The 14,161-nt window shown below is 38.5% G+C and overlaps 1 protein-coding gene across 1 annotated transcript in view; it reads right to left on the bottom strand.

Annotated features, from left to right (window-relative positions):
- Positions 1-14,161, bottom strand: part of ALLC (allantoicase) — a 56,564-nt gene that overhangs the window by 38,051 nt on the left and 4,352 nt on the right. Inside the window, exons 2-6 of the mRNA XM_006863973.1 lie at positions 11,516-11,566; positions 9,547-9,634; positions 7,765-7,890; positions 4,928-5,007; positions 3,300-3,432 (exon numbers count right to left, since the gene is read on the bottom strand). Coding sequence (XP_006864035.1) covers positions 3,300-3,432; positions 4,928-5,007; positions 7,765-7,890; positions 9,547-9,634; positions 11,516-11,566 — 478 coding nt within the window. The remainder of the gene's footprint in view (positions 1-3,299; positions 3,433-4,927; positions 5,008-7,764; positions 7,891-9,546; positions 9,635-11,515; positions 11,567-14,161) is intronic.

Here is a 14,161-nt window from a genome sequence, read left to right as displayed (position 1 = left end):
TCACCATCCTGACTCCTAAGGAACATTCTAGATGTCCTTTTCCAACACAGATGTGTTTGTTCTCCAAGCAGTACATGGAATTTTTAATATTCTTCAATATCATAGCTCAAATGCATCCATTCTTTCACAGACTTCCTTATTCATTGTCTAATTGTCACATGCATATGAAGCTATTGAAAATACTATGGCTTGAGTCAGGTGCACCTTGGTCCTCAAACTGATATCTTTGCTCTTGAACACTTTAAAGAGGTCTTGCACAACAGATCTAATACAATGCTGATTTTCTGACTGCTGCCTCAGTGAGTGAAATTGTGTTATTAATATAAATATAAATTAAGCAAAATTAAGTGTCTGACAACTTCAATCTTTTCTTCATTTATCATGATGTTATTTATTAGTCCAGTGATGAGGGTTTTTGTTTTCTTTACATTGAGGTATAATCTATACTGAAGACTCTGATCTTTGACCTTCATCCGCATTTTAAGTCCTCTTTGCTTCAGCCAGCAAGATTGTATCATCTGCATTATCATAGGTTGTTAATGAATCTCCTTCCAATCCTAATGATATGAACAAGAACAGGTTCTTCTTCATATAATCCAGTTTCTCGGATTACTTGTTCAGTGTGAAGATTGAATAAGTATAATAAAAGCATAACTCCGGGTCACATCTTTCCTAATTTTAAACCATTCAGTGTCCCTTTGTTCTGTTAGAATGACTGTCCCTTGGTCTATGTACAGGTTCCTCATAAGAACAGTTAAGTTTTGCAGAATACTCTTCTCCACCATGTTGTCCATAGTTTATCATGATCCACACAAACAAAAGCCTTTGTGTAGTCAATGAAGCACAGGTAAACGTCTTTCTTGTATTCTCTGCTTTCGGTCAAGATCTGTCTTGACATCAGAAATGATAGCCCTCATTCTGCATCCTCATCTGAAACCAGCAGGGTACACCATGGTAGACAGGCTTCAGCTAAGCTTCCAGGCTAAAACAGACTAGGAAGCAGGAGAGGCAGACTGCTTCTGAACGTTTTGCCAGTGAAAACATGAATAGCAGTGGATCACTGTCAGATAGCAGCAGAATACTGAATATTGAAACATGATGAATAGCACCAGAATATTATGAAATATAGTGCTGGTAAATGAGCCACTAAAGTTGGAAGGTACTCAAAATTCAATGGGGAAAAGCTGCCTACTCAAATTAGAGTTGACAGTGATAACACCAATGGAATAAAGCTTTCAGGACCTTCCTTTACTGATGGGGCACAACTCAAAATGTGGAAAAATATTAAAACCTAGGATATTGATTTTATGTGCTGTATTTTATTTTTAATGACTTCCAAATTTCCTATATTTGTACTTTGTACATTCTATGTTCCTATTATCAGTGAAGATTTGTAGCTGTCTCTTCTCATTTTGAGTCATGCCACATTGGCAATGAAGATCCTGAAAGCTTTGCTCCATCCAAGTCAGAAGATCCTGAAAGCTTTGCTCTTTCCATGTCATTAAGGACTTTGAGGAGTCAGCTCTTCCTCAGTTGCATTTTAAGTGCCTTCTCACCTGAGAGGCTCATCTTCTGGGATTATGTTAGACGATGTTTCACTGTTGTTTATATGGTTTTCAGGGATTCATCCCCCAGAAGTGGACCACCTATTCCTTCTCCCTATTCTATTCTTAGATAGAAGCTCCACCAAAACCTGTCCATCATGGTTGAGCCCTCTGCTATTTGAAACACCAATGGCATAGCTCCAGCATCACAGCATCACAAATGCTACCACAGTATGATACACTGACAAACTCAGATCCATTCGAATGTCTATAATTTTTTTAAAAGTCAAATAATAAAATGTGTTGATGAAGATGTGGAGAAACATGAGCACTTATACACTACTGTTGGTGTTGCTAGGTTCCAGCTACATAACAGAATGAAACACTGCCCAGCTGTTGATACTGCTTCTACTATTGCATGCATTCAAGTTGGTTCCAACTCATAGTGGCTCTGTATAGGGTTTCTGAGGCTGAAAATCTTTAAAGGAGCAGAAATTCTCATTATTTTCCCACAGATTGGTTGCCTATTGCACAACACTACCTCTGCTCCTTCCAGCTGCTGGTAGGAATGTACAATGGTGCACCTGCTTTGGAAAACATTCTAGCAGTTCTTCAAATAATTAAACATAGAATTATTATGTTATTGTTGTTGTTAAGTGCTGTTGAGTCAGTTCCAGCTTTTAGTAATCCTGTATAGGGTTTTCAAGGAGCAGCTAGTGAGTTTGAATTGCCAACCTTGCTGTTCAAACTGACTTTGTGTTCCAGTACATTACCCTACAAACCCAAAAATTCCAATCCTAGGAGAAATGAAAACATATCCACACAAAGCTTGTACAAAAGTGCTCAGAGATCCCTTATTTATGGTAGTCAATAGGTGGGAACAGCCCAAGTAGCCATCTACTAATGAGTGGATGTTTTTAGCTGCAGTATATCCATACAACGAATATTATTCAACCACCAAAAAGGAATGAAGTACTGATATATGCTATAACATAGATGAACCATGAAAACATTATGCTAAGTGAAAGAAGCCAGTCATAAAAGACCACATATTATTTTATTCCATTTATATGAAATATACAGAATTGTCAAATCTATAGGGACAGAAAGTAGAGTAGTGATTACTTATGACTGGAAAAGGGAAAGCTAAATGTTGTTTACTTTTATTTCCTTCATGGTGCTTCTTTTTGAGGTGAGGAAATTTTTCTAAAATTGTCTGTGTTGATGGTTACACATATCTGTGAATATACTATAATCATTGAACGTTAAAATGAAAGCTGTGTTATGTGAATTATATTACAATAAAGCAGTTATCAAAAAAGCTAATAAAATGAGGGACAGCTGTATATATCATTTCATTGTTGTTGTTAAATACCGTCGAGTCAGTTCTGACCCATAGTGACCCTGTATAGGACTGATGAGCTTGAACCGCTGACCCTGAGGTCCAAACCAACTTTGCAGTCCAATGCATTACCCCACAGCACCACACCAGGGCTCCATATACCACTTTAACTGCTGTGAAATAGAAATTATTCGGAGATAACTAATGCAACCTGGTTTCAACACATTCTAATAGACTTGATAGCTTTTCAATAATTACCTTCTTATGAGGTTTTAAAACAAGGATTTTCTAGAGTACAGAAGGAAAAAATTATAAGCCTAGAATGCTAGCAAGATCAGGAAAAAGAAGGAAAGGATGATTTCACTATAATTTTTAAACATGTTAATATTAAAAAGCCATTCTGTCACATTTACCTGGAAAAATGTTGAGTCGTATATGGGTCCATCTTTGCTGAGAAGTAACAGGAAAATAATTGTGACTAGAACCAGGATCTCCTAGTTTAAGTTCTACCATGGGAACCAAGTAATTCCAGTGTTCAGACTTTAGCTAGCAACAAATATGAAAATTTTAGAAATGAGTTTGAGGAACAATAAAGTCTCTAATTTGAGTGGAACTTAAAGGGTTTATATATTTTGGAATAACAATTAATGATAGACACCTAAGAAACCAAAACCCATTATCATCAAGATGATTCCAACTCATAGTCTATAGTAGAACTGCCCCATAGGGTTTTCAAGACTGAGCTCTGGTAGCGTAGTGGTTACAAATCAGGCTGCGAAACACAAAGTCAGCAGTTCGAAACTACCAGCTGTTCCGCGGGAGAAAGATGAGGTGTTCTGCTCCTGTAAAAATTTACAGCCTCAGAAACCCTGTACAGGGTCGCTATGGGTCGGAACTGAATCGACGGCATTAACAACAATAACAACAACAAATCTTTATGAAAGCAGAGTGCCACATCTTTCTTCCACAGATAAACTAGTGGGTTCAAATCACTGACCTTTCAGTTAGCTGTTGAACTCTTTAACCACTATACCACCAGGGCTCTTTGTATGCCTAATGTTGTTAAGAGTCATCAAATCAGCGACCTGTATAGGGTTTCCAAGGAGCAGCTGGTGAACTTTAACCACTGACCTTGTAGTTCAAACCAACCTTGCAGCCCAGCATATTAACCCACAGTGCTACACCATGACTCCTGTATGCCTAATAGAGCACCTTAATAAAAATACTAATCAAGACCAATCCCCAAGTTTAATAATAAATATATGCTATAAAGATATGTTTTTTTACTGATTAGAATAGTCACTGGGTCATAAATCAGGAGATAACATGGGAAGTGTTGAGAATTAACAAGATCTCAGATCCCAATAGAGTTTTTAATGTTGATAATTTTTAGAAGAAGAAAAAAACAGAATGGTAATATTAACATTTATTTTTAAATTGAGACTATTACTATGAACACTGACCTTTTTTTTTTTTAAGTGTCAAATTCTGGTAAATTGGTTGGCTGAACCTTATAATTTTCTCTAGATTAGTGCTTCTCAAACTCTCTGTGGGGAAGGACCTGTTATTTACATTATTTATTTCCAAGTCTATTATAGATCAATGATTTTTTAAAACACAATAAAAAATGACAAGACAAACTTTAGTGAAAACAAGAATATACAAAACAGCAAGCCCAAATTGTTTATTATTAAATTCATTAAAGTTCGTTGTAACTGTTTTCAAAAGCACTTAAACACATATGTAAATGTCTGCATCTATCTCATCAGGTACGAAAACAACTTGCTAGGGAGCACTGGTGAGTAGAATACACTGAGAACCACTACTTTAGGTCTTTTAGAAACCCTGAAGATCCGTCATACGGGGGTTATATGAATTGCTAGTGAAGCATTTGTAAGATCATAAGTAGATGAGTGAATGAGGGAAGACATGCTAGGGTCTGTGTCTGAAAGATACCTCAAGTACAGCCTGGTATGCCAAATAGCTTCACTACTTTTTCCGTTATCACTTACAAGAATCAGTTCTTTCTTTGGCAGCATACCTGAGCAATTGCTTCAAGTTCCTCGGGTGTGGCCGCAGTTCCTGTTCTGATTCCTCTTTCTGGTAGTTCTTGTAGTTTATCTAAAGTTAGATGAACATTTATGGCTAAGGTTAGAGATTAAAATCAAAGAGAACATACGTGGTGGGTGGTTTGATCATTTTAATTTTGACAAATATCAATAGAGACATTCTTTCATAATGAAAAGTACCAGATGATCTGAGTAATAGAAACACTTGTTGAAGTGCCTCAATATTTAAACTATTAGTGGCAATTTTTTAAAATTAATGTAATATATTCTATAGCACATTTACTTGTCAAGATAGTAAACATCATTTAGTAAATAATAAATAAAATAGTAAACATAATTTCCAACTTAGGTAAAGGCTTCAACAAACTAATCACAGACTTTGTAGAATGAGTCAATAAAATTTAGAAATATTACAAAGTCAGTTCCAGAAACTCTCCTTCCCCAAGTGATAGCTTCAGATTTGTTGCCTAGGCATTTCAGAAACAGAAGTACTCATGAGTGATTGATGGGCTTACCAAAAGAATACTACTTATTTGTCATTTGATTCTCATGAACCATTTTCTTCATGTATAGTAGCATTTCTTGTATCATCACTTAACTTTTGGCATATCCCAACTATCTTTAGGGAGCAGTGTCCTGTTTTTCATTTCCACAGAGCCTGACACACAATTCTGTGCATATCAAGTTGCAGTATAAATTTGCCAGCTGACATGATATATCTTCATTAACTAGATTATTATGCACACATATACTTGTACATTGGTCTGAGAAAATTAATTCTGGGACCAACATCAAATGGTGCCAATTAAAAGGATAAAAACACAAATCTAGCTTAGAGAATCTACAGGACTCATAATGTCCGGAGTTCCAAGATACAGAAAGGAGACCCTTTGGAAAACCTCATAGCTGCTGTACCATTACATACACAATATAGTGGGCAAGGTGGTGCTGGGTCCTCTTCTGACCTCAGACCTGGCTCCAGACCTCCTTATTATCCTAAGAGAAAACTCTCCCACTTTTCCTGGCAACCCTGCTTACCAAACCTCAAGGTGGCATGATGTTATACGCTGGGTGAGGTTTGAGAAGTGTAGGAATGATGAAATTTATACTGGACCAAAGAACATAGTTAAATTAAAACTTAAAAAACACAAGAGCAAAGCATCTAACTGATAAGAAGAGAGGGCATATGCATAAGAACACCCACACTTGCAGATAATACCCACTTATCCTGGCTTCAATGACTGGATGATCAGAGCTCAACCAGAAATAAAAAGAAGAAGGGAAAAAAAAAAAGTATTCTCATACAATTTGATGAACTTGACCTACACCTATGGATGCAGTAGCTCAAAAGAGAGAACAAGTCCTTACAGCAAGAATCATTCCCACCCCCTCCACATACAGAGTAGACAGGGATGGGCAACTTGGACATTGGCTACCCAAAATGGGGGGTGAGGGCTACAAAGACAAGAAGTGACTGGCTTACAAGTTGGAACTAGACCCAGAGGGCCTGGAGGAAGGTAGAATCTCCAGTGAGTAGTATTCAATCTGACTAGGCGGGGCTGATGCAAGGAAATGCAGACGGGTCTCTTGTGATACAATAGTGAATAATTGTTATCAGGACTGATTATGAGGGTTGGAAACGTAAAGGTAGACATTTTATAGCAAGGAGGGGAGTGATTAACTTTTCAGTCTAGAAGCAGAGGTCCCTAGGACCATCAAGGGAGAAGAGCAGAGAGCGGGACCCTACCCAGAGAAGCAGTGATGCCTGAAATGGAGACAGAGATGATGACATGGAGCGATGGAGCAGCTGGAGACTTTAGATCCAGAGAGGGAGAGCGACTGTGTGCTGAAGACCTGGGGGGTACGGGGGAAGGATTGTAAGATATACCCTTTGGTTGGTTGATGATGCATGGAGGGGATTGTAACCATGGCAATGAGATGCTATACAATAGAATGAATGTAAAATTAATGTTCTCCCATGTAAACTATCACATAATTCACAATAAAGCATTTAAGAAAAAGATATTTTTCAATTAAAAAAAAAAAAAAAAGCACAGAGCACTCTTATTGAGAATCCAAAGGTCTAAGTTTTCAAGTTTGTTGTTGCTAAGTGCCGTCGAGTTGATCCCGACCCATAGCAACCCTGTATAGGGTTTCCAAGGAACAGCTGGTGAGCTTGAACCACTGACCTTGCAGTTCAAACGGCTTTGCAGTCTGGCGCATTAACTCACAGCACCACACCAGTCAGTGTAAAATGAGCTCAGAGAAGCCGTTTCTGGTATTATCTAAAAGGCTGTCTGGGTCTTATCTAAAAAGCAAAACAGAAGACTGGGCCAGATGAGCCTTACCCTAAACCAAAACCAAACCCACTGCTGTCAAGTCGATTCCAACTCATAGCCACTCTTCAGGACAGAGTAGAGCTGCTCTATAGGATTTTCAAGACTGTAAATCTTTACAGATCAGACTACCATATCTTTCTCACATAGAAGTTAAAACCGCTGACCTTTCTATTAGCAACTGAACACTTTAACCACTGTGCCACCAGAGTTCCTTAAATGAACCTTGGTGGTGGTGGTGGTATGCCGTGGAGTTGGTTCCGACTCACAGTAACCACAGAAACTCACAGAGTTTCCAAGGCTGTAAATCTTTACAGGAGCAGAAAGCCTCATCTTTCTCCCGCGGAGTAGCTGGTAGTTTCGAACCGCTGACCTTAAGGTTCGCAGCCCGATTCGTAACCCCTACGCTACCAGAGCTCCTTACAGCTCCATAATTCTCATTCTGTGGGGGAAGTCAGTAGTTCTTAAAGCACCTTCTGTTAAGTTTGCTGCTTGAATCGACATTCGAGGAGCATAGTTTCCTATGAAGTGAGAAATGTCTGCGTCGAAACCTCGAATAATTCCCTGTATTCCCAATTTGATGATACACCAGTCATGACCTATAGAACATAAAACCACAAGAACACCCCATTAGATTTAGTATAGTAAATAGAAGATGTGACTGAACAGTACTTTTAAAAGAAAATAAACAACAAAAAAAGGAATATCCTTCTTTCATCATGTAAAAATGCATACAGCTTAATTCTCAACTAATATTTTAAGATCTCTCATTTCCTGGCCTTATATTACCACCATTCCCCAATATGAACCTTCAATTCCAGCCAGACCAGAAAATGCATAGACTTTGAATTCAGAGAGACCTGATTCTGATTCCAAATTGATCATTTATTATATGTGTCCTTTACAAATTATTTGACCTGAGTCTTGATTTCTTCAACTGTTAAGTCAGTTGATTTCCATGGGCTTAAATGTGATTATGGACAGTACTAAACACCTAGACCAGTTCAGTAGGCGTTCAACACGGAGTTGGTTCTCCTGGATACACCGTGTTTCTTGTTATTTCAGGCTCTTTCCCTCTAATAATCCTAATATAAGGGGAAAATGTCTTCCCTTTTATATGACAAAGGTTAAGAACTCTTGAAGTCATTACGTCACTATGCTGGGTAAAAACCCACCTTAAAATGATTAATATAATTGAATCTAAGAATGTCTCAAGTATCATAAAGAAAATTAGAAACAGCCAACAGCTTAAAACAGGAGCAAAATAATCTATATGCTACCTAATACCTGATTGTTACTATTGTTAAGTGCCATAGAATCAGTTTTGACTCATAGTGACCCTGATTAGTGCTTCTGAGGCTTTAAATCTTTTGCAGGAGTCTGTCTCCAGTGGAGTGGCTGGTGGGCTCAGATTACTGACCTTGTGGTTTGCAGTTTCATGCTTATCCTATGGAGCCACTGTGCTCCCAAAACATTTGGATTAGATCTGTTTCTTAGGCATTACTTCTATTTTTAAAAGTGGATCTTGATTGAGAATGATGAACTGTTGTTGGTAAGTACCGTGGAGTCAGTTCTGACTCATAGTGACCCTGTATAGGGTTTCCTAGGCTGTAAATTTTTTACAGGAGCAGAAAGCCTCATCTTTCTCCTGTGGAACTGCTGGTAGTTTCAAACTGCTGACCTTGAGATTGGCAGCCCAATTCATAACCACTACACTACCAGAGCTCCTTGTAGCAATAAGTAAAAATAGTACCTTAAGGTGCCATAAAAGTGTGTACAGTGGCATAGGACAGACCTTGGTTCAATTCTCACCTTGTCTTTCTAATTAATGTACCTGGGCAAAGTCAATGAACTTGTTTCCTTAGCTGTGAAGTGGGAATAAAAACACCTACTTCAAAGAACTGTTGCTAGGAACAAATCTAAATGCACTTGCCATTTAACTTTGCCACATTGCTCAATAAATACTTGCTCTTCCTCTCCATTCATAGCCCTCACCAATATTTCCATTTTCATAACACTGTTTCCAACCTCTCTTTCACCTGATGATACATAGATGACCAGGATTCAAACTACCCCATTCTGACTTCCCAGAGGATGATATTCAGGTAGAGACAGCTGAGATTACAGAGCTCTCCACAGACTTAACAAAATGGACAACCAAGTGAGATAGATATGTCAAAGTAGACACCTGCTTTCCATCAGCCTCTATTTTTAAACTTTGTGTTATTGAATTAACAGAGCCACTATCGTATTACCTGGAATCCGCTTCCTTCTGGTCTCCCATCCATCCATCCATTTCCCAAACTCAGTATATTCATGTTCTTTAAAACTTGGAGCATCACTCTAAAGCAAAGAGGTATGTTTGATAGTTAACATTTATGTGGTAACCTGTACTTTCCACATATTAACTCTTGTCCCAATAAAAAAGGGATTCTACAGAATTTCTTAGCAAGCAAAGGAGTCTTCTGCTCCTACCTTCATTTATAATTAACCCATCCAGATCAGTAGATGCCTCATATTTTTGTATCACCTTCAGAAAAATAAACCCTACTGCTAACTTCAAGGTCAGTGGTTTGAAAGTACCAGTTGTTCTGTGGAAGATGAGGCTTTCTACTCTCATAAAGATTTACAGCCTCAGAAATTCTGTACAGGATTGCTATGAGTTGGAATCAACCACTTTTTCTTGGGTCTCAGCCTGCTGAATTAATCACTGATAACAATGGATACGGAGTCCTGGTGTGGCGCTGATAACCAGAAAAGGAGTCCTGGTGTGGCACTGTGGGTTAATGCACCAGACTGCAAAGCCCTTTGAACTGCAAGGTCGGCAGTTCTAGCTCACCAGCTGCTCCTCGGAAACCCTGTACAGGGTCGCTTTGGGTCAGTATTGACTCAATGGCACTTAACAACAACAATAGATAAAATCACATTACAGTTCATTCCATGGACCTTACTTATAAAAATGGAGCCATGCAACTATCTACTGAAATCCAGTAGGACACTGAAAGGTCATCAAAACAAAGGCAAAAATACTTGTTAGATTTCCAAAGCAACTCAGAAAGGGCTATTTAACAAGTAACTCAGCTGATGTTGTATTTAGAGTTGGCCTGACTCAGGGTCAGGCTAAACACAGCACTGCTTTAAGTCACCAGAGGGAAAGTGTGAACTCTAAAATTGCTGCTTTATATGAAGCTGGGTTTGAAGATCAGTTTATCCACTTACTGATCACCCTTAGACAAGTGATGGAGTCTCCATTTCTTCATTTTCAAAAATTGGACATGATGATTCCATACCTTGCAGAACTTGTTATGAAGTTAAAATTGTATACATGTATGTGAGAGTACCTTGATATTGTAGACATTCAGAAATTGTTTTGTGCTTGATGGATGGTGAATGAATAAGAATGTGGGATATTCATATAAGGATAAATCTAAGAAGCTTAGGAAAATCTTCTCCACTAGGTATGGGGAAAAAGGGAAAAGTCACCAAACAAGCATTAGTGAGGGGCTTGTGCAGGGGCTCTGAGATAACACTAACCAAGGTCCCAGAATGAGTAGTGTGGCTCAATACATGAGCTCTGGAGCTAGGTTATCTCATTGTGCAGCCCAGCTCTGCCTCCTCTAAGTGGGTGGTCTATAGCAAATGTACATCAGTTTTCTCATCTTTCAAATACGGATGATAACAGTGTTATCTACCTCCAAAATCATTTTTCAATTGTGTACACATTGTAAAATGTTTTTTAAAAGTACCTGACACATAGTGTTGGTTGTCATGTGCCAACTCATCACAACCCTATATGGGGTATCCGAGGAGTGACTGGTGGGTTTGAACTGCTGACCTTCAGCTTAAACTAACAATCAATCCAGCGCATTCTCCTGCAATGCCACACCAGGACTCCTGACACATAGTAAGTATATTGCATATTTTTTAATAGGTGGTAAAAGATTTCCAAAAAATTCAAGGAGATGTATATCCATTTTCATCCCAACAAAAATCCACATTAGACTAGGCAGCAGATGAAGATCTCAGCACTGTGGTCACAAATTCTTTTATCAGAGCCCTGTATCAAAGTTGATTTGTACATGTTTCTAATGCTCTGATATGCTAATTCACTGGTACATATAGCATCACTCCCATCTCAAATATACTGGTAGATTTTAATTAACATGGCCACATAGATCACTTCTACACCAATACTTTGAATTGCAGAATCTCAATTTACAATACCTTTATAAGGTTTTCTGCAGGAGCAAAAAAGTCATCTGTTGCAAATAAAATCTAGAGAAATAAAAAAGTAAAGATAAAATAACCATAAATTAAAAACCATTTTATTTCACTCCCTAGTGAAACATTATGAGATGCAGTAAAAAGAAAACGTGAAATTGCCTAGGGAGAGAGAAACAATATGCAATTAAGCCACAATGCTTTTTAAATGTTTAGATTTCATTGCTTGCCTCCCCCTTAATCTTTTCTTCCCACTCTTTTTTCTTAATCCCTTTTACCATCTGGATGTAAAAGTGCTAACTTCTCACACTTGGGAAGCAAATCAACCAAATCTCTCTTTTTCAAGAACCAAAAATATTAGGCCTTGTGACTCTTTCCCAAACACACTGTTCCATCATGTCAGTTCTTCTTGGTGACCCCATGAGACAGAGTAGAAATGTACCAGAGGATTTTCTTAGCTGTAATCTTTATAAGAGCATATCATCAGGTCTTTCTTCCAACAAACTCTGGGTTTGTTTGAACAGCTGGCCTTTTCGGTTAGCAACCTAGCACTTGCACCACATAGAAATGACAGCAACAACAAAAATGCCACAATGGGTCAGACCTGCAGTTTGTATAGCTCATGTTCTCCTTCCAAAGGTACCCTTCCAAAGGTAGGCTAACTTGGTAACTTATATACAAAGCAGGACATTTTGAGAGTAAGGAAGGACTTTTAATTACATACCAAGAAAAAATAGGTGTACATTGGTGGTTTTCCCAGAAAAACAGGATAATGGCCAAGCTACTTCATTCACAGCACAATGATCCTGCCAATTTAGAAGGGACACAGTGGACTGGTGTCTATTTTACCTCAGGAAACCTAAAAGTCAAAAGAGCTTTTGGCCAGGTATCCGCTTCTTTAGCAGCAGCTACTGTGCAATGTAGTGTGTAGTGAATGAGAGTTGTCATGTGAGGGTTGGTCTGAAGCATAAGAATTTGTCAGGGCAAAGGATGGGTGAACCTATATAGCTCAGTTCTTCCCTTGCTTTATAACATTCAAAGGCTCCCTAGCAGAAATTTTCAGGGGACAGAGGTCTTTTCTATGTTCTCGGGTCTATTCTTTCCACTCCCTCCACAAGCACTTGGTGTGTTCTAGAACAACTAAGCCAACTAGAACATGGCAAGCTCCTTTCTTCTCCAAGATTTTATCCTCTGACTGAAATACCACCCTCTCCTTTGTCTTGTCAGTAGCCTCTCCTATTTTAAGGCTCATTTAAGTATCACCTTATCTAGGTAGTCTTTCCTGATTCCTCCTCACCCTCACTGGGCAGGAGGTGTTCAAAAGTTCCCAACAGCACCCTGACTTCGTTTGATCACAGAGCAGGTAGGGACTTCTTGTTTGATTCCCTTGCAGAGTGTTGGCGTCTGGAGGCCAGTCACTGCTGTACTAATGACTTATGCACATTGCCCAACTCATGAAAGATTCTCAGCAATGTCACAGAACCATTGGAAACCACTGAAGGTTTTTAAGAGAAGGGCAAATGCAGTGCTTTACTCTGAGAAAAATCATGAAGAGCTGTTGCAAAAATAAACAAAAGTCATGAAAGTCTAAATAAAAGTAGTGACGAAAGGATGGAAAAGAGTGGACAGAGTTCAGAGACATCGTGGCAATGGAGTTTATGGGAAGATGGACAGATTTCAGAGACATCGTGGCAGTGGAGTTTATGGGAAGATGGACAGAGTTCAGAGACATCGTGGCAGTGGAGTTTATGGGACTTGGCAACTGTCTGGATAGGAGAAATGAGAGAAACCAAAGATGTATACAAGGCTTTTTAGCTGGATTACAGGATATGAATAATGCCTTAAGGGAGCACTCATGGCTAACCACAAGGTCAAATAAGGACTGGGCTGCTAGCCACAAGTTCAAATCCACTAGCCACTCCACATGAGAAAGGTGAGACTTTCTGCTCCCATTAAGATGTACAGCCTCTAAATCCTTACAGGGTCATTATGAGTCAGAACTGACTCAATAGCACCTAACAACAGTACTTAACAAAGTAGGCCTCCCTGTACACGGAGCAAGTTTAGAATGGACGAGAAGTTAAAATTTGGGCATGCTTAGTGATGACACCAGGGAAATGTAAGTAGAAATACACAGCAGGCAAGAGAAGCAGAAAGGAGAAGTTAGGGAGAGTGGTCAGGACTATAAGGACAGATTTTGAAATTGCATTATTTAGAATCGTGGAAATGTATCAAGTTGTTAAAGGCGGGAATATAGAAAGAAAAGAGGGAAAACACAGAATACAACTTTATAAGTAATAAAATATATATATATGTTATGTGTACAAATATACATATGTACATGTGTGTACGTTTATATCTATGCGTTGTGTATGTATACAAAATGTAAATAATGTGTATATACATATATACACTATATATGTGTATGTTTGTGATATAGAAGCCATGTGTGTATGTATATTTATATATACAGATAGTGTCTGGGTTACAAACATCCTTGCCCTTTAATGTTAAGGAAAATTGCCCTCTTTGAGATGAGCTTTGAAATGATTGAACCAGCCCTAGTAGTGGTTGTGTGCCTGTAAAGTCGGTTCAGACTCTGATAGCAACATTGTATAGGGTTTCCAAGGCTTGAAATTTTTACAGAAG

This window comes from Chrysochloris asiatica, unplaced genomic scaffold (genome assembly GCF_000296735.1).
Source record: "Chrysochloris asiatica unplaced genomic scaffold, ChrAsi1.0 scaffold00058, whole genome shotgun sequence".
NCBI classification, from domain to species: Eukaryota; Metazoa; Chordata; class Mammalia; order Afrosoricida; family Chrysochloridae; genus Chrysochloris; species Chrysochloris asiatica.
This window is presented reverse-complemented; position numbering and strand designations above follow the sequence as displayed.